This window comes from Ascidia mentula, chromosome 2 (genome assembly GCF_947561715.1).
Source record: "Ascidia mentula chromosome 2, kaAscMent1.1, whole genome shotgun sequence".
NCBI lineage: Eukaryota > Metazoa > Chordata > Ascidiacea > Phlebobranchia > Ascidiidae > Ascidia > Ascidia mentula.
In genome coordinates, this window is record NC_138567.1 from 1,982,213 (window position 1) to 2,009,736 (window position 27,524).

Consider the following 27,524-nt stretch of genomic DNA (forward strand, 5'->3'; position numbering starts at 1 on the left):
GGAAATGGGTTTTGATCTATAAAAGCTCTTTCCAACAGTGGTTTTGTAAATCAAATGTTATTTCGTTTCATATCAAAACATTAAAAGAACTTGTTTTTTTAAACTGGATCAGTCTGGTTTGCAATAAAAACATAACATATATTTTACCATGTACAGGCATCGTTAGTTCAATATTTTTAGCAAACCAGGTTGAACCTGTTTTCACAGAAATTGCTTTTTGTGTGTGTATGCGCGTATTTCCTCACGGAAAGGGCAGTGATCGCGAGGCCCGTAATTCAATAAAGGCCAACAAAATATATTTCATCTTAACTTGTATACCAGTAAACTTCATTGCAATGAGTTACCAGAAAAACAGAAAAAAGGTAAGTGTGTTGCAAATGCAATAGTTCGCCTTTTGAAACTCGTGGCATTGGTGCATTGTTTATAGACGAATGGAAGTCTATTGAGGGAACCAGCACGTATTCAAACTTTATTTCGAATGAAACAAGAATGACGCTTGAGATACTTTGGAGAATTGTAAAGGCGATGCACAAATATATTTGACCACTTCGGCTTGCCAGCATTGGACGTAATGGTTGTAACCAATGCCCATGCCATATTTTGATGTGTTTATTGCTCATTCGAGAAGTACTTTTTTGCTCAAAATAAAACGATTTCTTTTGAAATAAATTTTGTTTCGTTATATCTTGTGGCTGTATATACAAAACACTACACACGAACATAAATGTATTCGGAACAGACGATTGTGACTGAGGAGCTAAAAGGAAACTTATGACTAAATGCTTGTACACAAAATTACACGAAAACTTAAACGTAATTACATAAGAACACAGTTTTTACACAAAGGAAATTAATCAATTTGTGATAACAACATATCAATTTTACAGAGTTTCTGTTTATATTAACGACAGATTTAAAATTAAAACCAAGATTGAAGTAATTTAACCCCAAGAGCGTGATTTGTTTGCAAATATTATCCAAGATCAAAGAGTTTACACAGGAACAACAGGTTGAAGAGTGGCAGCAGCCGACAACACGTGGAAGACGACGATGGAATATTGTCTTCTCACTTCATCCCAGGCATCCTCATCGTTATCTGCGATATCAAACATGGCGTCCACGATCCCCGGAAAAGCTGTGTTGCCGTAAGTGTTGTGTTGGCTCGGTGCCGATATCACGTGTCTACAAGGTCGTACAAGGCTACATTAGTTGGAAATCGATAAACTGTGAACAAACGGCTTCTGGCTGCCATATTAGTTCGATTTTTTCAAGAAAAGTTAATGATTTTGCAGGCTCTGATGGCACATTACTACAGTCAAAATGTCTACATGACATGCATGCCACAAGTATGTGTTGTGTTAAACTTTACCTGTAGGCGGTTCTACCAGGCAGTGGGTTTTGATCAATAAATGCTCTTTCCAACTGCATCAGTTGATCGTTGGCTGATCTTACCGATGAATAACTTCAAAAGAAACAGGGTTACTCAATTTGTTAAAACTTACTTATTATAGACCTAATGGTTGAGAGTTGCGGACAGGTATACACAGCGTTTGGACCCATAAGGTCGCGTTAGCGCAGCTGGTGACCGTAGCACTGGTGGAACAGCTTTTAAACTAATAGACAAAGAGATTTCCACTTGTGGTACTTTTTGGTCACCGTCGATGCGTTGGAAACTCAACCGCATAACAAACAACAGAGACGAGCCACGGTGGAGTGCACTATGACCTGGGTTTCCACAACTAAAAAACGTTTTCAAACTCCAAAAAATAAAAAATATAGACAAAGAATTTCCAATTTCACTTTAATATTGCGTTCTGAACAAGGAAATCTAAGTTGTTTGCTGAAATAACATGAATCCTACTTACTCTGATTTGTCGAGTTCGTCGATCCTGGTGTGAAGGCTGTTAGCTGATGACTTGAAAGTCGAGATGGCATCTTCTAGCTGGCCTGAAAACAGAATCAGAACTTGTTTTTGCAAAAGTTGAATGAGCAACAAACATAGCGAAGGTTTTTGTGAACTGCACGGTCATGTTTAATTTTTTTCTAATATTTTTCACTGGTGACAAAAATTTGAAAAGTTTATCGATGATATTAAGTAATAAAAATATAGTTGAGTAATAAAAATCTTGAGCTGTTCAAAGTTGTATTGACTGATGCTAACCTAAATCGACGCCATTTGCAGTCAAGTCAGCTCCAGCATTCGCCTTCAGCGACGCAAACTTATCTTCCAAATCCTTTGCGTAGAGCCTCGCATCAATAGGAAGGATCGTGGAATCAGCCAATCTTCTTCCCACCTCACCCCACATTCGAGTAACCGCTAGATGGCAGTAGAAGTCCGGGTCGACGTATTGTGAGACGAGACTGAAGGTTTCGTACACAGAGTGGTACACAGGGTATGACGCCAGTCCTGTGCTCTGTAAGAACAGCGTTTGTCAATGTGCAAACTTGTGAATTTGTTGCAGGTGCGAGACGAAATTTGAAGATGTTCTTTTTATCGAATGATTAGCGTGCTGTTAGCACACGGAATAAATAATTGAATTTGGATACTTTTCTTGTTTTTCTGATATTCGCATTCTATAATGACCACCGTTACCGACTTACAGAGTCGTATACATAGCGAAGGTCAATAGATGAAATACCAATAGCTTGCAAGAACGTTGTGTAATCACTTCCCGAACCCAGAGAAGAAAATCTATTGACAAATAGTTGAGAAAAAGAAAAGATAAGATTATGAAAGGTAATCTTAGACACACTTTCCTTTAGAACATAACAATACATTCCTAAAGCTAAACACTTTTTACGGACACAGCACTGCTACCTTTTAATACAATTAATTTAGCTTCCTTAACTTTTACAGTGGTTAAGTTTCTTACCTAGGAAGATCTCTATTTGAGTTTGGCAAGCGTTCCACCCATGTGTCGTAAACAAAACCTCTGATAACATCCGGGTTAGGAACTGTTTTAGCGGCTTCGAAAACTAAATTACTTAAACTGTAAACGCCCCCAGCATTTAACGAGTAGTTTCCATTTACTGAAATGTCCACATTGATGTAAGCAACAGCGCGAGCCGAAAGCTCTTTCTGGAGCTCCTGAAAATCAAATACAAAAATACGTATGGTGAAATTCAACACCACATATATCAGGTAATGGCAAAATAACAAACGCTATTGCACTGATACTGTGATCACTGCGACCTACAATCTTTCACAAATTCCATTTCAGCATTTAATATTAGCAAAAAGGGCGAGAAGGTAAAATGTTTACAATGTTTAAAACCCGTACCTCCACCCATTCTGTCGACCCGATTAAACCGTATTCCTCCGCTCCCCAACTACAGAATACAAGAGTCCTCCTCGGTCTCCACCCATCCTTCAACATCTTCCCGAACGCTCTCGTCATCTCCAACAATGAAGCTGTTCCACTGGTCGGATCAATTGCTCCAAACACCCAAGCATCTCTGTGGTTTCCGAAGATCACGTAGCGATCTGTACGAAAAATGTCAAAATAACTAATAAAGATATCGTGCGATTATTTATGATATAAGAAAAAATGTACAAACACGAATAAAAAAGATTTTGTTTTTTGCATATTTTGTACTTTTGTCGTCGCTTACCTGGTTCGTAACTTCCCCTGATATATCCGATCACGTTGTGAATTTTTGCCACCTCGGTTTTAGTTTTCACCGACATCTTAATCTTTCTACAAACAATCAACAGTTCTATTCGAACAAACACATTTTGTTTGTCTAACAATTGCCATCACAATAGTCACTAAACTACATCACTAATAGTTGCTGGTAACATGGAGTTAACACAGTACTTTGCCAGGTGAGAGTAAATAAAATATATATTCCACTTTACTTGTCGGCATGATCTACCGAAAAATCCTGGTCCGTATCTGTAAGTAATGTTCAACCCTCCCCTCCACGTTGGCTCAACTCCATCTCCACCAAGTTTTGATAAATACTTCCACGCATCGTTGTAACCAATCGGCGTCACTGGAATCTTCGGGAGACGAATTGAATCTATCGTTTTTTTCCAGGCAGTGGCTGCAAAATAACTTGGAGTATTACAATCCATTAATGAAAAGCACTGGCCAGTCCAACACGGAAATTGGTTATGCATAATAATCAGATAGTTAAATGCGCGATTATTTTATAAGCTGTTAAAAATGTTGGCCTGAACTCACACTCCCAAAGAATCCATACTCAGGTATATGAAGCTAAACTTTTAACAACAAAAAAATGATTTTAATGTAATGTATGAAGCAAAAATTTACAGGACAAATTGCGCTGATTATGTTAAAGCATCGTTTGAGAAATTACCCAACGAAGTAGAAACAGATCCTGAAATAACCTTTATGCTTCAAAGATTTACAAAAAATTGGATTGGAAGTCTGAAACCAGTATTTGAGTATGATTTATGTCATTCAAACACATTTATTTACTTGATCTTGACCTGAATGACCTTAACATGCACCATTAAATCCTCAATCTCAAACTCTGCGCCACATTTTTGACTGATTTTTGTTCTTACTGCATCGCTGGTCAAATTTTGAACGGTCCTAAAGTCTCTGATACACTTTTGACATTGTATTATCAAAGCATCAAGAGATTCACTCTTTGTTTCCAAATTTGCCTCCAAATTGCACGTGGTGCAACAAACTGACAACATAGACATCATATCTAACCTAATGTTTCTAATTGTTTCAAGTCGGTTCTTTCCCCAAATAAAATTAAGGTTTTCCACAAATTTTGGTAAACACCAAGTCTTGCATTAGCTTCCATCTACACGAAGACACGGAGAGCAATTCTGATGAAAGATTTTAAATGGTAACTTTTTCTTTTTTTTTCGTTGAATATTTTACAAATGTATAGCTCTGCTTGTTTGAAACCCAACACTGCGAGTCAACCAAACCGTTCCTACAAAAATCACTCCCGACTTCGCTTGACAAAAAAAATGCATGATGGCTGTTTGCGTATCGTTGGCTGAGCAAACACTCTGCCCATTTATGAGTAGTTTATATTTGCTTTCCTTGTATGATCATGCTGTTCTTAGAATTGGGGATAAAACGCCGATGTTTGCATTGTGCAAGATTGATAGACCCTAAGCAAAACGCTTGATTTCGAGCTCCCTAATACTAAAATAATCTGGTACACAACCACTCATCGTTTAATTTTATTTAAATGGGAAATTTAAGAGTTTTATCCCGCCCGCAAGGGCAAAACGCAAAGAACTACTGATTTAAGTATACAGTATACATACACAGAAACAACACAAAGGATGTAATGATCGGTGAAAAGATGTAATGTTTATGATCGAACACAAACCAAACAGGAACAACAGGTTGAAGAGTGGCAGCAGCCGACAACACGTGGAAAACAACGATGGAATATTGTCTTCTCACTTCATCCCAGGCATCCTAATCGTTATCTGCGATATCAAACATGGCGTCCACGATCCCTGGGAACGCTGTGTTGCCGTAAGTGTTGTGTTGGCTCGGTGCTGATATCACGTGTCTACAAGGCCGTTCAAAGTTGTATTAGTCGTAAATCAGCGCCAAAACAAGTGGAAAATCGGAAGTTTGGTAGTTTGGGAGTAAACCTGGTGATCCTGGTGATCCTTATCGCATATTTAACGATTTGACATAAAGTCATCTTTACTCACCTGACAGGGAAAGTTTGCAACTCTTACTTTTTTGACGTAGCGTTCACGTGGTTGCTTGCGGAAGGACTTCCGGTTGGGGACGGGTACTGGCTAAAATGTAAACTTTCTTCGACGTAAATCCTCCCACGTTCCTCGCCCCACAAATATACACCCCTCCATCCGACTTGCGCACCTGAATTGGAGAATATAACAGAGTCACGAATTATCCCAAGACCCAACCAGGCCAGAGGTCCCCAACTTTTAGCATGAGCCAGTTTTACACTTTTACCTACAAAATCTATGCAAGAATGCTATATTACGTTATCAGTCTTAATCGTGTTTGTTTATTTACACTGTTTTGTTTGTACAATGAGCTTTGCCCTTTCCCTATGCGATTATAAGGCCACCAATTGTCGACCTCTGACCCACGTCTTTTTGGGCGAAAAATTAGTGATGTTGGTATCGCGCGTGAGCTACATTTCGCGCAACTACAAAAAGCTGTCGTAAACCATAAACCCGCACTTGGATCAAATGATTCAACCGATGGAATTTAAAAACAACACAACTATGTTACTATGACGTAATATCTTACGTTAATTAGTTTGAGTCTGTAAACACCGGGGGCAGAAGCATAAGCATGGACTCTTAATTTACTTTTGAGCTTCCAAAAAGCAACTCTTGGCCTTGGACTTCCGCTCACTACGCAATCCACGTTAACATACCGGCTCCTGGAAAACACAGGTAACTACTTTGGCCTTTTCGGGGCCTTGTTGAAGACACATCGATGTCTACAAAGTATCATTACTATTTGTAAACAGTAATCAAAACTAAAAAGTCCAAATTTAAGTTTTCAAAAAACCTTAAAGTACTTAAAATAAGATAGCAGCAGTTTACAAACACCATGTCTGAAAAATTTGACTAACTTGTAATATGGTTCAGAGCTACTACTGTTATACTCACCCCACAGTGACGACGACATTTTGAGGTAAACTAATCTTCGGTTTAATGATGACGTTTACTTGTGCGCTGGCTGTTTGCGTCCACCCGTCCACAGACTTTGTGGCAACACAAGTGTACGTACCACCCTCCGACGCCGTGACACGATCCAGGAATAAACGGGACACGCGGTTTCCATTCCTGTTAACTGTAAGTATTGGTTTTAGTTTCTCAGCTTGTCAGAATTATGAACAGATATTACTGTTACGTAACGAGAGTCAATAGCTATGCTGGCCGTAAAATGGGGTATCGTAATCGATGTTCTGTGTATGTGTCTAAATTATCAAGTCTCCAGGAAAACGTAACGTTACGTAATGAAGGTGAACAGTACATCCACATATAGACGAGTACATCAATGCAAAATGTTTCAAAAGTCAGGGCAACCCAAACTTCTTGTTTTTCGACCCCATTAAAGAATAATTTTTTAAGCGACTTCATTTGAAAACAAAACTTTTTGTGGAAACCCTATGGTACACAAAAATAGCGGAATAACCCTCATACAGAAAAGTCAGTTGTATCCTAGGGACCCACAAACCATAGTTCAATACATTGAGAAGCCCTGTTATAAGTTATGTTTTATAAGATTCATTATTTACCAACGCGATATTTGGCTCCGTCTGGAACTCGCCAGGTAATGGTGGGGATGGGGTTTCCGCCAGCCGCGCACGTAAGGTTGGTCGACATCCCAGCGAGCACCGTTCGGTTCTCAGGCTGTCGCGTCAACCGCGGGATCGCGAAACATTGCCAGCTTCCAGATGAACACGTGCTATGGAAATCAAATCTTCCTCATAAATATAACACTCAATATGAGACACTCAAAATATAACACTATATTTCCCATACATTAACGTGAACAGGTCAAAAGTGTTAATTGATTGGGGTTGGGAATAGAGGAAAACTGAGTGTCACTGAAACCGGAGGTATTCTGTGGCAGAATCGATTGCCAATAGCTTTTCGTAAATTGTAAATTTGTCTTGCAAAATACCTTAGCGTATAGATCTTGCCAATAATAAGTAGGACGTACTATATATTCTCCGCTTGGGGTACTTGGAAGTACAAGCTATAATTGAGGTATGAGTTGAGGCAATGTTTATGGAAGACGCTTGTAACAACATGCGAAAGGATAGAGATAAAATAACCTAAAACCAACATTTTGACAGACGGCCATTCCAGTTTATTGAAAAATGCCATCAAATAATAACGTTTCTACATTGCTTTTTTATCAGGCTGTATCATAAAAATATCACCTAATTGTTTTGACTAATTCTAGCGATAAATCAAAGGCGAGTTTTAACGTGCTTGGACAAAACACATCAATTGCGTTTTTGTAAAGATCGCGAACTTTTCGCGTTGGTTGAGTTTAATGAAATCGATATTTCAGTTAATGACCCGAAACATTGGAAGGGTTTGGCTTGAGGTTGGAATGGTTCGGGTCAAATAGAAACTATATCTCTGCAAACCAAATCTTTCAACGTGGTTTCTTCGCTCTGTCAAGTTTACCTTTTTGTGGCAAAGCTCACCTTAAAATAAACGAATGTTCATTTAAAGCAATTTTGACTATTGAGCGAGCGTCTTCTGGAGTAAAATACAGTTACGAATGTCGATTTAATGCCTATTTTAATAATCCCACTAACGAAGCACTCCGTATACAAGGAAGACTTTTGGCAGCAAGCAAAATAGAAAGTTAATATTTAAAAAAGTTAATAACAAGGATCGATATGTTTTACAGTGTGTATATTATACTGCAGTGAATACAACTCGGAATTCACAGTGACGGATTTCGAATACTGCAAAATATTCTATTCGAATAAAACTAAAAACTGACGATGCCAATATTCATATGTCTGTTTTTAGTAAAGTAATCACCTACGCTGTATGCCGGCTATTATTTTTCGGTTCACTGAATATTCTGCAAACGTTGCACCATTATGTGAGTATCACGGGGTGGTCGTTCATAACTGTTCGTCCCCTCATCCGAAGCAATTTAGCGAATACTTGACCTTTGCAAGTTGACTTTTTATGCATCGGGTTGTCCGAATCCAGGTAACTTTGATTGATTTTAGTTTCTGTTCGGGTTTATTTGGCTAAAATTATTGTGGTTTAACTCGTTCTGGGTGATATCCTATAGCTTTGGTAGATTTACAGTGATGTATGTTGCAGGAATTCTTTAATTTAAAAACTAAAACTCTGCGCAAATATTTCTCTTTTCCCGCTCAACCAAACTAACTATTGCGGGCGGGTCGTTCATCATAAGATCTTTATGAATATCGATCTATATTCGCAAAATACACTTTAAAATTCGTTTAACACAAACCCGTCTCATTTTGCAAACTTGATGAAGAATGATGAAAACTCGAATTCCCTGCGGATTAAGATCTGGCCCTCACAGTAACACATGCGGTTGCCTCGGCTCTTATTGTTTGGTATTGATTTAAAAATTTAAGGTTAAAAATGATTACCCGCCTTCCAATGTCGGTTAGGCAATTACGGGAAGCAAGGGCTTGGTAATTCACAGAAAAATTGATATATTTTATTATACTGATGATTCCTGCCAACACAGGCAAAATACATATATCAAAAAAACGTCAAACAGACAGACGACTAAGGATTATTTGCAATATTTTGTGCTAATATGTTACTGAGTCTCCGTTAGCCATAGAGACAACAGGCGATTCAAAGAAAACGAACTTTCATATGTGTTGTTATGGAACAGTCTGATTGTTTTCGAGATTATGGGTAAAGGCGTTTTTTTCAGTTGTTTAGTTGTCCAGAAAGACTGGGTTATACAGCAGTGGTTTTTGACTTTCTTGGTTTACGTCAACCCTGCGGAATTTATGAAGATTTTTCGGCACCCAATGGCGAAAAAACAATGAGTGGCTTCCAAGAATGCAGTATTGAGCTTTTTCTATTTGATGGGGGATTATTATCGTAAAAAAGTTTGCACTTGTTGTGTGGCATTGCCCTACTGGCAAACAGCATGGTGAAAAATTTACAAAGTAGATATGAAGAAGAGTTCACGGCGACCCCTGAAAGTTGCAAATGACGCCCAGTGTGCCAATGTGTTGAAGAATTCACGATATACCCAGAAGAATTAAAACCTTTTACTCACCAGATCTCATTGTTGATGTCAACCTCCGAACCAGTCGGGTATCGCATCTTCCCAAATCGACAGGAGCAGTTGCGGACAGGAACACAGGTTCCATGGTCAAGAACGTGACCGAGCGGACAATGACAACCCCTCACACAGGTAGCTGTGCAGGCGTGGAGTGTTGGGTAGCGATTCGCACACGTTTGCTCACAGCTCGGTCCGCATTCGTCGAAAACACGACCTCCCGTACACACTGAGAATAAAAAATACAGTGAAAGGAATTCTGCTGGTGTTTGAAAAGTTTGCGACCTTCTGTGAGGGAAGGATTCCAATTCCACCAGGTAATATTCTTGCTAATGACTCAAAAATGTTTGAATTAAACACTTAAACCACTTCTAAAATCAATATTAGTATATTGATTGGATATTTCTTCGTTTTCATTTTCATGAAATTTAAAAATGTATTTAAAATAGATGGACGAAAAAACGTTTAATCCACGGAGATTTGAATTCAAAGTTTGAAGTTTGTTACACATGGAACTAGCGGAATGTAGCAGGCAAGTCACATGAAATGTTTGGTTACATTTGGCTCGGTTTAAAACCGTGGCGCTAAGAGTGTTGTGACGTACACAGCCTACAGCAGCTAATACTGTTTAGGTTGCTTCAGAGCAAGCACTGTAGGAATCTTTTACAACGCAAGATGGGGGCAAAGTGCGCAGGCCTCCGAACACTAAATGCCTAAATGATGTTGACAAAACCAACACGAACCCTCTCACCTAAATTTTCCTCTCTCGTACTGAAACACTGCTTTGGGGCCGCGGCCGCTTTTCCATCAGTGACCACCACCGAGCGAAACCCGACCTGTACACAAAAAAATTGGTCAACATGGGTAGCTATTGCCCTCACAAGACGTATGGGAGGTTAATGCTGCGATCGTTTATCGGTTGCAAAGCGCTTCAAGGCCGCCTGCACATTCGAACCGCGATCTGTCTTAGTAGGAACAAACGCATGCCCTTAAAATGTGTAACAGGATACTTTCGCGAGTGGAGCCACGGTGTTTTTTTCAAAGGGTGCATGATTGCGCGTAGGAATTTCTGCTGTTAATCTGCAAACATCGTTCGGTGATCTATCCCATTAAGCAGCGCCTATTGTTCGACCTGCGAGACCGAGTTGCAGCGTCGGCTGCGGTATCGCAGTCGGACGATACGCTTCATTGGGCATTTGATTGACGGTATTTTGTTGATGTTCGAACGTAGGTGGACAGTCATTACGTCAGTGAACGCCTGAAGAGATCAGCTTGGGTGATAAGGTCTTGATTTTTGGAAGGTGTGCAATTTTTCGACGTGAAATGCTCTTACAGTTAACCATCCTGGAAATTAGTTCCACCAATATATCATCTTCGTTCAAGTATGCCGGGTAGTACCCCCATGTACAGCGCTTTTCAATGTTTTACTTGATGTGGTATCTCCTATTTTCTTCATATGGAACTTAATTACAAAGTCGTAACACGCCTTAGATCAATACTTGACAGTTTTCAAACAATTTATGAATAAGTTTCAATCAACTTCAACCGCCCATGAAAATCCCGCTGCGATTTTTTTAATTTCGGTCAAAAAAATTCCAAATAAACGAGTTGGCTTTGATCTGTGGCCGCCAGATTAACGTGCAACGGTTGAAATAATTTAGATCCTCTCTCGGGGTGGGCGTAGAAGTGGGCAGCATCTTCGACTTCGCGAACGCTGATTTCTCTTGACATATCGTCAACTCTGACGACTTTTTAATCCACTGCGAGCGGTTGCTGCGTATGAGTTCGCCTCCAACACCGACCGAAGGTGAGATCAGTCACATACTAGGTGACTTTAAACGGATTGGACGTTGCGTCTGTTTAGCAACTTGGCGCTGGAGCACTCAGTGTTAGGCTTGCATGGTGGCGCACTATATATGTACTGTCTCATTTTCGCTCTAAAGGCCGATGAAAAATGGATTGATTGCTCTGTCGAAGATATGTTATTAACCGTCTGGGCGAGAGGTTAGTCATTTCCTTTGTAGATTGGGCAGAAAATTGGGTCATTTTTTAAAACAGCAGGAGGCGCTGAGAAGACGTGAAGCAATTGCCCCTCTGACGTACAAGGAAATTTGTCCATAAATCTTAGCGGGTCTGTTGGCTCAGACGAATCTTTTGTTCTCATTTGTCATAACTAGAGCAACGGTAGCACAACCCATTAGTCGGTACTGAGCACTTGAAACCCACAAAATATGTGAGTGATGCCTCAGAACTGTACGAAGAGAAAAATTAAGAGTTTTCTGTGCAACTGTGGTTGTACAGTGCAGTATTGATAAGCATTCACACAATTTTATATTTTGCTTGCTACTTTGCAATAATATGTAGATGAACCGATAAATAATAACACAAACATTAATAACAGTAATAGCATAACAAATAACATTGAAACCAGGTAAAACCAATACTAATGAATGACCTGCTTAATTTACTGACTACAACCCTACATACTCGTACCTCAAAAGGTTGCGTGGCTTCATTCCTTCCATGTAGAAGTCGAAATACTTTAAAGTAGGAGCTCGACACGGATCTGTTCAGTTGTTCGGGAATCACACGGGTGTGAGAACAATTCAACCAATAATCCACGGTGTTTGATTCGAAGTCAATGTGAGCAGATAATCTGCGGAAATGAACAAATAATCGTTTAGGTTGAGACACATACATGTTTATACGTGAAATGAAACTGCACCAACCGGTTTTCATTGTTTTCTTCAAATGTTTCGTGTCATCTAATTAATTGATGGTTCGTATTAATGTCTGATCTGATTGATATAAGTTGATTTATTTGAAAAATATTTTCGCTTATGTGTTGTTTAACGCATCATCAGTTTCTTATTCAAATCGAAATCTACTCGATAGAGCTACTGATATAGGAGGTCATGGTCAATGAAATTAAAACTACGATAAAGTGTAGTTGTGTTTTAGGGAACAATTTATGCACCATAAAATGGAAATCTTGTTACAGTCGACAGAGTGGGAAGTGAAATTCATGTTCATTGTAAGTGGGAAGATAAAAAAAACAGCAACGAACATGATCCGTGAACTGCGTTTGACCCCGAGACAACATTTCATTCATTCATTCACTCACTCACACAGAGGGTGGAAAACAAAATGAAAAGGTGGAAGACAAGATCAAAAGTCGCGGGAGTTTTGCTTGGAAGTATAAGAAGAATTATGACAAGAGGAAGTTTGGACAGGACGGGGCTAAAAAGAAGATTGACCTCTCCACGGATGTCAGCTTATCGCGAAACGGACGAAGTTGGTCTTTGTGAGACCACCCAAGTTGCAAGTTACGCGGGTCTAGGAATGTTTGCGTATCGTTCGGTCATGGATTAGTGGCGAACGTTTAGGGTATTTCGTATCTAAAGCGTTGCTATGTGATAAAGGATTGGATTAAGTTTGTGTATTGGACGCATGAAGTGAAATGGAAATACATTTGTAGCGTTTTATTGAATGCAGTCCCTAATAAAACGGGTGGAATTTCTTTCGTTTGATCCCAAATAAGATGTAAACGACTTATTCGTACCACATAAAACAAATAGAAGTTAATTGTCTGCGTGGGAAATGTTTTATTTTTTGTGAAATATTTCGTTTACCCGGAAATATGCCGATACAATCCCTCAACGACGCGGAATCTTAGTGTGTTTTGTCACAGCCTGCATTTGCTTGCGGCCCAGCCAACATAAAAGTCTTGGAAGCAAACTGCGCAAGACCACGTGTCTGACATGCAAAAGAGTAAACAAACCAACCATACCTGTACCATTGCCCATATCTCATAATCCCTCTTCCTATGACCACACTAAACTTCCTCTTGTCTCCTCTGACGCTGCTTCTGTACTTCAGCTGAAGAGTAAATCCGCTTCCCGACATCTGACAGAGAAGTCCGAACCACGAAGGTTCGCCTTCCTCCTCTTCTTCATCCGATGAGCTCTCGGTGTCGTTGGTCAACGGAGGTTTCGTTTGGTTCCGCGTCAAAAGTTGGGGAATCACCGGCCTCCGTTGCGGATGTTCAACCGATTTTCCCTTGATGATGTATCTGTAAAACACACATTGGTTCAAGTTCTCTTGTTAAACTCACACCGATTAAAGATATGTTGCAAAGCTGGGGTAACTTCGCTTTACCTTGTTGCTCAATCAGAATGTAAAGAACTTACAACACCTTTTGTAGTAAATCCGAAGTCGTTTGTTTTCAAATATTTTTCGCCCATGCTTGTAGAGTATCGCTTATTCAAAAATAAGTTGTTTAAAGTATTTGCTACTAAGTTTTATTTTTCGCCCAAGTATCTGCTACTAAGCCATAAAGTTATCAGCTGATTTTGATAATATAAAATATCAAAAAAAAATGAACGTGAGTTGTCTTTCCCCTGGAATAAGAAATAAAACCGTAATAATCTCATGCTGAACATAAGAGGGCCTTGGGTTTGATATGTTCAAATCAAGACAACAGGTCTGTTATTTTCCGTCTATACGTGTTTTGTAATATCATACGACCCCCACTTGAAATATCTGATATCACTGATCTAACCGTTACTCGAAACAACAAGACCGCCGAACGTATTTACTCTATTTGCCAGCAACAAGCCACCACCACGGAAGGTTCAAGATTATTATCATTTTAATCACGCAAATATATTTGCTTTCCCACTTGAATACGCATAACACATCCCCACCAACGCTTAATATAGGTTTGAACGCGCTTTGTATTGATTTTTACAGGATATGTCGGTAATTTATCATGACTCAAGTGTGTCTCGATTCCACTGATCCGGTATGCAGATTTTATTCAGGCCTAGATTCGATATCAAGAGTGTGCGTATTTTTATAACATGTCAGACGACCCGTAGGTTCTGCAGTTTACACAGTATAAATCGTGTTGACGGTAAAGTTAAAAATCCCAATAAAACCACACTCGGTATCGACGAGTTACGCACAGATAAAATTTTTCAGGTCATTCGTGTAAAGTTACGTGTACTGTATGGAATGTTTATGTGAAAAATCAGAGAAATGTTCCTTTTTAGCAGACTTATTGCAAGGGTAAGAAAGCCAGTTGCCCAAGTACGCACTATAGGCGAACCAAAGCTGTTTTACGCTCGAACAACCTGTTGTCTGGCAGACAGGACGTGGACCACTAATTAATGGTTTTTGATTAGCGTTTGTTTGACAGATAGCCGGCAGACGACTGCCTTCTTTCTTCGATTTTTGCCCGCGCTTGTCTGAATCACAAACGTTGAACGAAGTTACGTCTAAACTTGTATTTGATGCTGCAAGGTGTTCTTTTATATCCTTATTTCCAGTCTAATTTAAATGTAAACTTTCGTCGCTTTGCACGCACACAACAACACACCTTGCCACCATGTCTCTAGGGTTTGTTGAATGAATAAAACACTTACAAGAGATATTCTTACCCGCTTCCTGATCCATTGTCGATTCTGAATTCCATCTCAAATCCAATATTGCTTCCAGAAATAATTCTGTTAAACTCAACAGTTCCACGAGATAAATCCGCATCTTCCGTTTGCTCCGTCCGCCTCAAACCTTCTCCGTCTATATCCGGAGGATAGTTGACTCTCAAATGCCGGAGCAGCTTTTTTGACATCTTGGAGTGAAGGCGGACCTCCTCCGGGAGTCTGGGTCGTGTCCGACTTCCAAATCCGATCCTCCTCTCCGTGTTCATCACCCTCGGACTTTGTGCTCCCATCCTGGACGTGATGAGCCAGAGGAAGTTGAATCCTGTGCTTGAGGTCCTCTCATGGGATGCAGGAGTCGGTTTTCGTCTAGCGTGGTGTCTTCTGTGAATTCTCTGTCGTTGCGGATAATTTCTGGTTGCAGTCGGCCGCGTAACTCGGCGCGAATCGAAATAAGTAACTGAGTTTGGGTCAGGTCTGTGCCTCATGGTGGCTGCGAATAAAAAAACTGGTCTGAAACCTACCAGAAAATCGCATTTCTCGTCATCATTCCTGTGTACGATTTAAAATCACCTCTAAATTTACACTGTAGTGTTGAGAATGTAGTGCACTTTAACAATTTAACAAAATCGTTTGTAGCACCTTACAAAGAGAGGATAAGCTCGCGAATAAAGTTTTTAAGTGGTCAGTCTGTCAAAAACAGTGCTCCAGTAGTAGCAAAGTAATTATAATCGTTTATTTTGAAGCTAGTAGGAATTCGTTGCTTGACCACAGTAGTGCTGGCTGATAATTAGTAAACGTCATCGTCCTCCTGTTATTACTACACTTGAAAACATTTACTTTTATTCGCCATGTGATTATATATGTTTTGTGGAATAAACTAACTATCTTTGTGAAGCAATGAACCTCACAAATATATCAGAAAAAAACTGGAGCGCTATGAGCGATAAATTTACCTCCAAATTCACTAAGTAGTGTTAAGAATGTAGTGCACTTGTTGAGCAAAAAAACAAAAGGAAACTCACGTTTGTTTTCATGTTTGTGGTAAAACCGCACGTGCAAAGTCACAACCATAAACTTACTTGACACAGAGGCCTCGGTGCAGCATATCGCCGCCAATAGCAACAGTAGACCGCAGATTGGAATGGATTTGAAGGTAATCCAAGTCATGTCGCGATTGCCTAATATTGACCGCGATTTCTATGGAGTTGTTTCGTCTCGAATGAACCTTTTTTTCAGTCGGGTTAATGCGAAGGTCGTGCGCAACTCGGAATTGTTGCAAATTTTCCCTACATCCAATTCTTAATCTTATGGTTAATCCTGTAACAAAATTTAGTTCATTCCCGAGTAAAGCGATGTAGTTTTTAACCATAAAATGATAGCTGTAGTCGAGCAGCATTACCCAAGTGCATTCAGTTCGGTTGAAAGCTGAACGGAGGTAAATTACTGTTCAAATAATCGTAAGCATAACAAACCACAGTGTATCAAATTCAATGCAAAAAAGACGTACAAACTGTCACCGCTCGCTCAATAAAACAGTTCCCTTATCGCAACAAGTAGAACGACTCAACCTCACCACTTACATACCGCAGGTAACTACAACAACCACAAGCCAGACTTTGTGGAACGTCGCAACAAAATGCAAACCCCCCTCCGCGCGCTGATTGCATTCTAGAAACCCAAACAAGCGAAGCACGAACTTCCTGTAGCACGCGCGCTGCGGGAATTGAAACGAACTGTTTTATCACGTATCAATGGAAGGTTTTCTCTGACCCGAGAACTCACCGTGCCTCACCTGATAAGGGAACAGCTGCTGATTCTGCTTTGATGGCACCGAGTTCAGCCAGTTGTTACTTTGCCTTTCACTAAACACTGAACGTTTTTGTGTACAGGTTGCACTGTGACATTCTGTGACTTTCTTATCATTGGGTTTCTCATTTAAACCTCGCAAAAACATTCGGATGCCTACACAGTTTCTGCCGGTTCTTCTATATACTGACAGTTTAAATGGTTCAAGTCGATTCGTTTTCACCTTACACCTGGTTTACGTTAAACGAACAAATCATTGCCATATCCTCGTGCACATTTGTCGATTTGAATGGAGTTTAATACAAAATTCTTTTAAGTTTTGCTGACGAAAGTGTTGGTGATAATAATCCGCATTTTATTGGAATAGAACGAAATTATGCAGACTTTCTGACGGTGTACGATCGTGCTGGTCGATTGATTAAATAAACTTCTTAGCTAGGTCGTTTTACAGACATTCTTCAACAATGGCAATATTACCCACCACTACGCCTGCAGCACAGTCTCTTGATCAATACTCCAGAAACGAAACAAAACTTGCAATGTCCCAAGACATTCACCTGCCCTCTAATCCCTCATAACTACACACTCCATCCGGCACCTGTGCTTGTGTCGGTTCGCAGCGATTTCGTATCTACATATAGTTGTCCCCACGAGCGCATTTCACCGAAGGAAAAAACGCCAGCTTCCCTGAAAATCTCGAAGCTGCTAATAATGAATTCCTCTTTGCCGCGTAGAAACTAATCGCCGAACACCAATTCATCAATCGTCGCTGTACTGGAAGGAGGCCGTGTCGATCTTCGGGGTGCCCGCCGACCAAAACTCAGCACTCATAAGTTTGTGTTGCACTTTATTGTAAGTTGCACTTAAATGTGAGTGAATCATTGCTTGAAAAGAGGTAGTTAATTTAAGATACAAGAAACAAAAAGAAATATCTCACTGTTTCGATTGCAGTTTGTGGCTCACGTTTTGGAAACACTTCTGCGGCTTTTACGCCGATCAGCAAAAAAGTTTGCGAGTGATATAGTATTACTTATTAGTGCAGTTAACAAACAATGCAATGTTTTGCGACTATCAGAAGTAAACAAATGAAGAAGTCTCGTTTTAAGCTCATACACCTGCCAGAATCCACTTGTTTACTTGTTGAAACCAATAGCGTTGATATTGCGCCAAGCTGAAATTAATACTGATGATCTTTCCGAAAGCTTGGAATTCCGGCTTTGCTTTTAGCGAGGCTCCTGTGGTTGGTAAGCGCATTTTGCTTCACCGACCAGAGTTACCATAAGCATTTTAAACAATGATCACCCATGGTGTTTCCCGACCAACTGCATCCATTCATCATTATAATTCTACTTCCATCCGATTCCTTGCCGCGTTTTACTCCTTCTCGGGTTTATCTTGAACGACATTCGGTAGCCTCAAATACCTATCCGGTGTGTGTGGATTGGGAGGGACATTGTTCAGAGTTGCCTCCAGCAGTATGTGTGGCCCATGACCGTTCCCCACAGTGTGTTGCCAAAACTTTGCAGCTTTTAACTTCTGACTGACTTGATTTCATCTTTTAGCGTGCTTCCAAACTCGATTTTCGACCATTCGGTCATCCATCTTATTGCCACAGTGTTCAACAATCTCAAAGCAAAAAGGCTTACCGGTGTATTTGCCAAGCTTATGATGGTAAAGCGAAAATGCACCTTTGCGCGATGTTAACCATATTTCGCGGTTTCCGGCAATAATCTACTTAATACCAGCTTATTTGTAACCTATTGTCTGTTTCAAAGATTACACTTACGTCAGGGATACACTACATTGGGCACTTAGGTCGAAGATGGCATTCACGAAACATTACGTTATCTGTAGCGAATAACTATTACTTCATATAATGTACCCAAGAGCAAATTGCTGTCGAAATAGCGTTTTTTTCGTTATAACCCATGACTGCTGCTCTGCTTCTGTTGTTATTTAATTTCGTGCAGAAATGTGTAAGTGTGGATGTATGCGTTTGTTTTCATTCCCAGTGTTCGCCCTTTTTATGTTTGTTGTTTTGGAATAATTTTATCAAATAATTAAATTATTAGTTGAAAAATTTAACTACTAGTGGAAAATAAGGATTCTGCTTGAACCGAAAGTGGGGAAAAAGAGAAAAAGGTTAAGAGCCACTGAACTGAATAATGCATGAATAATACTTCTATTGTATGACGTAAATTTTCTTTGAAATTAGTAATGCGTTGGCTGCAAACTCTATGGCAATTGTTATCCCAACGTAATTGGATTTCTGTGTAATGGTGAACCGCAACTAATAAACGGCTTAAAAATCTCTAACACGCCGCATAGTCGCAGGATTTGCGATGATAGCTTAACAATATAGCGTTCATATCATTAAAAAGTTTCCTTGTGTTCCGTATGATCGTGTCATTACCGTGTTTACAAGTCGAGATACACAACGCAGGTTGGTACCGTCTGCACGGAAGTGCGCAAACACTATGGAAGCCTTGTCTCATCAGAATGTCCTGACAATAAATGGCCAACCGCAGGCGCTGGATTTAAGGTTGTCCCTGCGCGCGAGTTGTCGTGGCAATAAACATGACCTTCGCGAGTCACCGGTCTGCGGCCTGTGCCGCTATTTGAGTCATAACTCACAAGTTCTCCTTTTATCGTTGTGTTGGGAGTTTGCCATACACAATAATCAGATATAGATCGTCTGCCGGCTCGCGCCAAATTCTGCAATATTGAAAAACGTTTTTTTTGTAGTTTCTACCGAAAACACGGCTCTGTGTTGCTACTGAACAGGAATTCTATCTAGGCACGAATAAACGTTAACTTTAAACTTGCTATGTTAATTTCGTAAAGTGCATTTCCTATGAATTAGCCAACCTGACGTAAAGAATGTCTAATTTAATTTTTTTTATATTTTCTAAAACCTAATAGACAAATTCTCATACTTTATAATGCTTATAATTACGATTTCACTGTGACATCATTTCCAAAACAAGTTAAACACGAAACAATGCATCCCATATTTGTAACAAGTGATTGCCACAATTTCTTGAATAACTGTGCAAAACTAAGTCAGTCCTAGTAACCCCCATGGAAGAATTTTAGTGCCACGATCCCAAGACCAATGAAAGTTGTCCGTGGAAGATCTATGCTTTATATAAACATTTCTGTATTTGTAACACAAACGTTTTGTAGCATTGAGTTACATTAACTACGTAATTTACGTTTAATACTGGCATATTTGATTCCACTAAAGAAATTAGTTTTAAACTATATGTTTAAATATCACAAACTTACAGCTTCAAGCGTTGACATTTCCTGGTTGTATGCCAACTGAACTGAACGGGCTAAGCTCGCCTATTGTTCTAGAAATGCCAAACCAAATGTAACCGGTGCACTGTTTGTTTGAAAACACGAACCTGTAATTTCCACGGACAAAAGCCTATCGCACTTCCCCCTTTACATTCCATCCCCGGCTGATGTGCATGACGATAAGACAGAGGGTCAGAAGGTTACAGGGGATGTCAAACAAACGACTTATTCTCAACTAAAAGCCACACGATTTTTTGACGTCTGGTGTTGCAACTTCTGTTCAAAGGTCCGTCTCGACTTGCTTCAGGCCACAGCTTTGTAGTCGCAAAGAAAATAATTTTTCGAAGGTTTTGCAGCGAACAAACGGTTCCCCACTCTCTTATTACTTTGGGATTTAAAACAAAATCTTATGCAAACATTGATTATACAATACTGCAGTCAAAATATGCCTTTTTTATTGTCCTTCATTATTAGTGGATGTCTGTAACAAGAACCTGTACACAAGTTGTGCTATACCTTACCTCATGACTGTTCTATCAGGAAATGGGTTTTGATCTATAAAAGCTCTTTCCAACAGTGGTTTTGTAAATCAAATGTTATTTCGTTTCATATCAAAACATTAAAAGAACTTGTTTCTTTAAACTGGATCAGTCTGGTTTGCAATAAAAACATAACATATATTTTACCATGTATAGGCATCGTTAGTTCAATATTTTTAGCAAACCAGGTTGAACCTGTTTTCACAGAAATTGCTTTTTTTGTGTGTGTATGCGCGTATTTCCTCACGGAAAGGGCAGTGATCGCGAGGCCCGTAATTCAATAAAGGCTAACAAAATATATATCACCTTAACTTGTATACCAGTAAACTTCATTGCAATGAGTTACCAGAAAAACAGAAAAAAAGGTAAGTGTGTTGCAAATGCAATAGTTCGCCTTTTGAAACTCGTGGCATTGGTGCATTGTTTATAGACGAATGGAAGTCTATTGAGGGAACCAGCACGTATTCAAACTTTATTTCGAATGAAACAAGAATGACGCTTGAGATACTTTTGAGAATTGTAAAGGCGATGCACAAATATATTTGACCACTTCGGCTTGCCAGCATTGGACGTAATGGTTGTAACCAATGCCCATGCCATATTTTGATGTGTTTATTGCTCATTCGAGGAGTACTTTTTTGCTCAAAATAAAACGATTTGTTTTGAAATGAATTTTGTTTCGTTATATCTTGTGGCTGTTTATACAAAACACTACACACGAACATAAATGTATTCGGAACAGACGATTGTGACTGAGGAGCTAAAAGGAAACTTATGACTAAATGCTTGTACACAAAATTACACGAAAACTTAAACGTAATTACATAAGAACACAGTTTTTACACAAAGAAAATTAATCAATTTGTGATAACAACATATCAATTTTACAGAGTTTTTGTTTATATTGACAACAGATTTAAAATTAAAACCAAGATTGGAGGAATTTAACCCCAAGAGCGTGATTTGTTTGCAAATATTATCTAAGATCAAAGAGTTTACACAGGAACAACAGGTTGAAGAGTGGCAGCAGCCGATAACACGTGGAAGACGACGATGGAATATTGTCTTCTCACTTCATCCCAGGCATCCTCATCGTTATCTGCGATATCAAACATGGCGTCCACGATCCCCGGGAACGCTGTGTTGCCGTAAGTGTTGTGTTGGCTCGGTGCCGATATCACGTGTCTACAAGGTCGTACAAGGTTATATTGGTTGGAAATCGATAAACTGTGAACAAACGGCTTCTGGCTGCCATATTCGTTCGATTTTTTCAAGAAAAGTTAATGATTTTGCAGGCTCTGATGGCACAATACTACAGTCAAAATGTCTACATGACATGCATGCCACAAGTATGTGTTGTGTTAAACTTTACCTGTAGGCGGTTCTCCCAGGCAGTGGGTTTTGATCAATAAATGCTCTTTCCAACTGCATCAGTTGATCGTTGACTGATCTTACAGATGAATAACTTCAAAAGAAATAGGGTTACTCAATTTGTTGAAACTTGCGATTATAGACCTGACCTATAAGGTCGCATCAGCGCAGCTGGTGACCGTAGCACTGAATAGCTTTTAAACTAATAGACACAGAGATTTCCACTTATTGTACTTTTTGGTCAACATCAATCCATTGAAAACTCAATTTCATAAAAAACAACAGAGACACTGTGGAGCGCACTATAACCTGGCTTTCCACAACTAATAAAAGTTTTTTGACTACAAATAGTAAAAAAAAAATATGAACACAAAATTTTTTAATTTACTTAATATCGCGTTTCTGAACAAGGAAATCTAAGCTGTTTGAAATAACATGAAACCTCAGCCAATACTACTAACTCTGATTTGTCGAGATCGTCGATCCTGGTGTGAAGGTTGTTAGCTGATGACTTGAAAGTCGAGATGGCATCTTCTAGCTGGCCTGAAAACAGAATCAGAACTTGTTAAAAGGTTGTATGTGCGTTTCACGTTTGGCAGAAATTGAATGAGCAACACATATTTCGAAGGTTTATGTGAACCTGCAAGGTAATGTTTAATTTTTTTCTAGTTTAACGATGTTTATCGATGAAAACAGAGCGATTGATTGGTTAAGTAATAAAATATACTTAAGCTGTTCACTTGCGTTAACTGATGCTAACCTAAATCGACGCCATGAGCTGTCAAGTCAGGTCCAGCATTCGCTTTTAACGACGCAAACTTATCTTCCAAATCCTTAGCGTAAAGCCTCGCATCAATGGGAAGGATCGTGGAATCAGCCAATCTTCTTCCCACCTCAGCCCACATTCGATTAACCGCTAGATGGCAGTAGAAGTCCGGGTCGACGTATTGTGAGACGAGACTGAAGGTTTCGTACACAGAGTGGTAGACAGGGTATGACGCCAGTCCTGTGCTCTGTAATCACGATGTTTGTCAATGTGAAACCTACTGAATTTGCTGCAGGTGCGAGAAGAAATTTCTTTTTGGTGCTGCTAGCACGCGAGATAAATAATCGAATTTGGATATTTTCCTTGGTATTCTGATATTCGTATTCTAAAATGACGACCGTTGCCAACTTACAGAGTCGTATACATAGCTAAAGTCAATTGATGAAATTCCAATAGCTTGCAAGAAAGTTGTGTAATCACTTCCCGAACCCAGACCAGAAAATCTATTGATAAACAGTTGAGAAACAGAAAAGATTATAAAAGATAATCTTAGACACACTTTCCTTTAGAACATAATAATACATTCCTATAGCTAAACAGTTTTTACGGACACAGCACTGCTACCTTTTGATACAGTTCTTTTGTTTAGCTTCCTTAACTTTTACAGTGGTTAAGTTTCTTACCTAGGAAGATTTCCCATTGAGTTTCGTTCAACCCACGTGTCGTAAACCGAACCTCTGCTAACATCCGGGTTAGGAACGATTTTAGCGGCTTCGAAAACTAAATTACTTAAACTGTAAACGCCCCTAGCATTTAACGAGTAGTTTCCATTTACTGCAACATCCACATTGATGTAGGCAACAGCGCGAGCCGAAAGCTCTTTCTGGAGCTCCTGAAAATCAAATACAAAAATACGTATGGTGAGATTCAACACCACGTATATCAGGTAATGACAAAATAACAAACTCTATTGCACTGATACTGTGATCACTGCGACCTACAATCTTTCACAAATTCCATTTCAGCATTTAATATTAGCAAAAAGGCGAGAAGGTAAAATGTTTACAATGTATAAAACTCTTACCTCCACCCATTCTGTCGACCCGATTAAACCGTATTCCTCTGCTCCCCAACTACAGAATACAAGAGTCCTCCTCGGTCTCCATCCATCCTTCAACATCTTCCCGAACGCTCTCGTCATCTCCAACAATGAAGCTGTACCACTGGTCGGATCTATAGCTCCAAACACCCAAGCATCTCTGTGGTTTCCGAAGATCACGTAGCGATCTATGCAAAAAATGACAGAGAAAATAATAAGGATATCGCGGGATTATTTATGATACAAGAGACAAAAATGTAAAAACACGAATAAAAAAAGCTTTTGGTTTTTGAATATTTTGTACTTTTGTCGTCGCTCACCTGGTTCGTAACTCCCCCTGATGTATCCGATCACGTTGTGGATTTTTGCCACCTCGGTTTTAGTTTTCACCGACATCTTAATCTTTCTACAAAAAACCAACAGTTCTATTCGAACAAACACATTTTGTTTGTCTAACAATTGCCATCACAATAGTCACTAAACCACATCACTAATAGTTACTGGTAATATGGAGTTAACACAGTACTTTGCCAGGTGCGAGTAAATAAAATATATATTCCACTTTACTTGTCTGCATGAGCGGGAGAAAATCCTGGTCCGTATCTGTAAGTAATGTTCAACCCTCCCTTCCACGTTGGTTCAACTTCATCCCCACCAAGTTTCGATAAATACTTCCACGCATCGTTGTAACCAATCGGCGTCACTGGAATCTTCGGGAGACGAATCGAATCTATTGGTTTTTTCCAGGCAGTGCCTGCAAAATAACTTGGAGTATTACAATCTATTAATGACAAGCACTGGCCAGTCCAACAAGGAAATTGGCTATGCATAATAATCAGATAGTTAAATGCGCGACTATTTTATAAGCTGTTGAAAACTTTCTCCCAGAGGATATCGCAGCCAACAGACGAAGTTAGTAACAAGTAGGAAAACCACATTTGTCTAAAATATAACTTTCCAGAAAAGACGGGGCGAACGACTGCTGTAGACGGCAGATATGCAAACATGGTAAGGTTTGCAAAACATCAAATCGCAAAGGGCTTGCAGTTACGTGTTTACTCAGGCAACAAAGCCCATGTGGCTCCAATTGATATGTCAAAAACGCTTGAAAGCAATCGGGATTGCTTCATCATCTGACAAATGACAAGCAAACAACTCTGAATCAAGCATTTATAGAGCAATGATCAATAGATCGGGCAAAACGTCCATTGCTTCACACCTTGCAGCATAGGAGATACAAACCTCATAGGCATCGTCGTTGCACTCCAAGTTATTATCAGACGAATTATTATTGCTATCAATTAATCTTGGTAGAAAAAGTTCTGTCGTTTCTAAAAAAATGTGTTTTCGGTGCAGGAAATAGGGGTCAGCAAATTAAACTTACATTTCATAACAGGAGTGCTTTTCTGGCTTAAATTAGCGTATTTTATTCTACGACGTTCCGTCTTCCTATAAAACGTGTTAACAATACATTAAAGTTCAGAAATGACAAGGATTCTACTACTATACACTCTTCTCGGGAAATTTATTACCATCAGCCTTATGTTAACTTCGTGTGGTAATGTTTGCTACGGGCGGGTTTATTGCCGATTGCCACAGGCTGTAAAAATGCTGTAGCTGGAATCATGTCTCCATTTGTTTGATATTGGGCCCAATAACAATACACACATAAAACCAATGAGGTAATAATAAACCAAGGCTCCGTTGTAAAGCGTTGTAAAATAGCCTTAGATAAACAACGCCCGCATGAACGAGCAGTTTGTGACAGACAGCGATCTCTCTACCGCGTCCGCGCATACATGCAATGTATTTTGGCATGAAAAATTAAGTAAGAAGATAATCGCAAATGTGCGATTGATGTGCGATATTTTGGCATGCAAAAGGTTTGCAAAGTCAGTGATAAATATTAGCAACCACCCATATCACAAACCTATAGAAGGGTAGTTGGGTGTTTGCGGGTCCCCGTTGTCAACCCACAAAGTCCCACGTTGAGCCCCAGTTCCAGGTAGGTACCAGTCATTTGGGTAAACATCAGCCCATGGTACGGTGTAGTCAATAGGATCAGAGTAGAGGATAAGTCCGATGCATCCGTATTCCTGGGCGTGCTCGGCTGAAAATAGTACAACAATAGAACAGAATCTGCATTTCCCATGTCACAAAAAAACGGTGAAGAATTTGAGCATGATGTTATATACGTACAATGCAATTTAAAGCAAAAAGTTATGTTTACTCTTTTTCGGCAAAAAAACAACTATCGCAGCACCTTTATCTCCGCGGAAAATCTTTCCGTATCTCGCAATGCAGATTTTTCCTCTCGTGTCGATATTCAGAGTTCGGTTCAAATTCATGAAGTCTTCGATGGTGGCGTAATTCACATAAACTAATTCACCCTGAAAACATCGGGGATATCAGTCCAGAAAAGCACAAAAACTACACAGTACGGTCGGGAATCAAAGTAACCAGACTAAAAAACGTCACCAAACACACAATGTTCAGTCATTTATTGGGATATATCTGGAAGCATATAGTTAACTATTTACTTAATAATGATCATCTAACCCTATACAAATGCTCATTTGAACAAAAATATTTCTACCTCTGGTGAACCAGCAGCCGAGTAAGCGTTGAAAGGATCGACAACATCCGGGTCATTTTGCTCCTCATCTAAGACCAGCTCTTGTCGTTGCGAAATATCCGTTTCGGTTCCGTTGCTTAGCAACACAGCCACGTAGTTGGAATCGTTTTGATTCGGGTAGGAAAGTAAAACATCGTATTCGGGTATAACAATCGAATCCAATCTATATTCTTCCCATCTGCTTTTTATCAAATTGACCAGTTCCACTTCTTCAACGGTTCGTCCCGCAATATGAGGTTTCTTGGTCAGTTCCCTGCAATGTAGAAAAACTGTCGCCATACCTAACACTTAGAGCTTCTGGGTCGGGTGTTTATTATCACATGACTTTCAATGTCGTTAACATACAGAAAAAGGTTGAACACATTTTGAAAAAAACCAAACTTTCTTAAGTAACTCACTCTAAATTATTTCTGATATTTTCACTTTTCATTTCATCCATGAGTTTTTTCTGGATGGAAACATCTTCCTCTGGTTGCTGCCCACCAGATGGAGCTCGTTGGTTTGGATGGCTGAAGTAACCAATCAGAACTCCGACACCAATCCCAACAGCAGCAGTTATCACACAGAATATAATCGTGCGAGATTTTGACATTCTATGTTAACAATCCCAACTTAATTTATGGAACAACGTTTAGTCCACTTAATACAAAACAGTGCAGTTCTGAAAGACGTCAACTATTCATGTAAGATATTAATCCGAGTAACGACAAGTAGATAGCAAGGATTTTGCTAAATGAGTTATTGCAACATCACTATTGCCGCAATAATGAGTTATTTGTCACTCATGTTGCTGCCAAAGTCTAAACACG

The 27,524-nt window shown here is 39.5% G+C and overlaps 2 protein-coding genes across 2 annotated transcripts; both read right to left on the bottom strand.

Annotated features, from left to right (window-relative positions):
- Window positions 1–992: 992 nt before the first annotated feature.
- LOC145889115 (N-acetylated-alpha-linked acidic dipeptidase 2-like) lies at window positions 993–27,307 on the bottom strand. The gene is made up of 22 exons (XM_082979997.1): window positions 27,114–27,307; window positions 26,677–26,968; window positions 26,344–26,470; window positions 26,011–26,190; window positions 24,648–24,834; window positions 24,401–24,486; window positions 24,066–24,268; window positions 23,665–23,873; window positions 23,394–23,484; window positions 22,976–23,228; window positions 22,677–22,758; window positions 22,217–22,309; window positions 21,844–22,029; window positions 3,855–4,058; window positions 3,613–3,698; window positions 3,282–3,484; window positions 2,874–3,088; window positions 2,602–2,692; window positions 2,162–2,414; window positions 1,866–1,947; window positions 1,370–1,462; window positions 993–1,182 (listed from the first exon to the last, which is right to left on the bottom strand). The coding sequence occupies exons 1-22, from the start codon at window positions 27,305–27,307 to the stop codon at window positions 993–995; spliced, it is 3,600 nt and encodes a 1,199-aa protein (XP_082836123.1).
- On the bottom strand, window positions 5,192–16,506 carry LOC145889302 (uncharacterized). The gene is made up of 11 exons (XM_082980238.1): window positions 16,276–16,506; window positions 15,194–15,686; window positions 13,543–13,824; window positions 12,246–12,408; window positions 10,504–10,588; window positions 9,750–9,981; window positions 7,237–7,406; window positions 6,605–6,788; window positions 6,237–6,372; window positions 5,693–5,837; window positions 5,192–5,517 (listed from the first exon to the last, which is right to left on the bottom strand). The coding sequence occupies exons 1-10, from the start codon at window positions 16,361–16,363 to the stop codon at window positions 5,709–5,711; spliced, it is 1,962 nt and encodes a 653-aa protein (XP_082836364.1). The 5' UTR covers window positions 16,364–16,506; the 3' UTR covers window positions 5,192–5,517; window positions 5,693–5,708.
- Window positions 27,308–27,524: the final 217 nt, after the last annotated feature.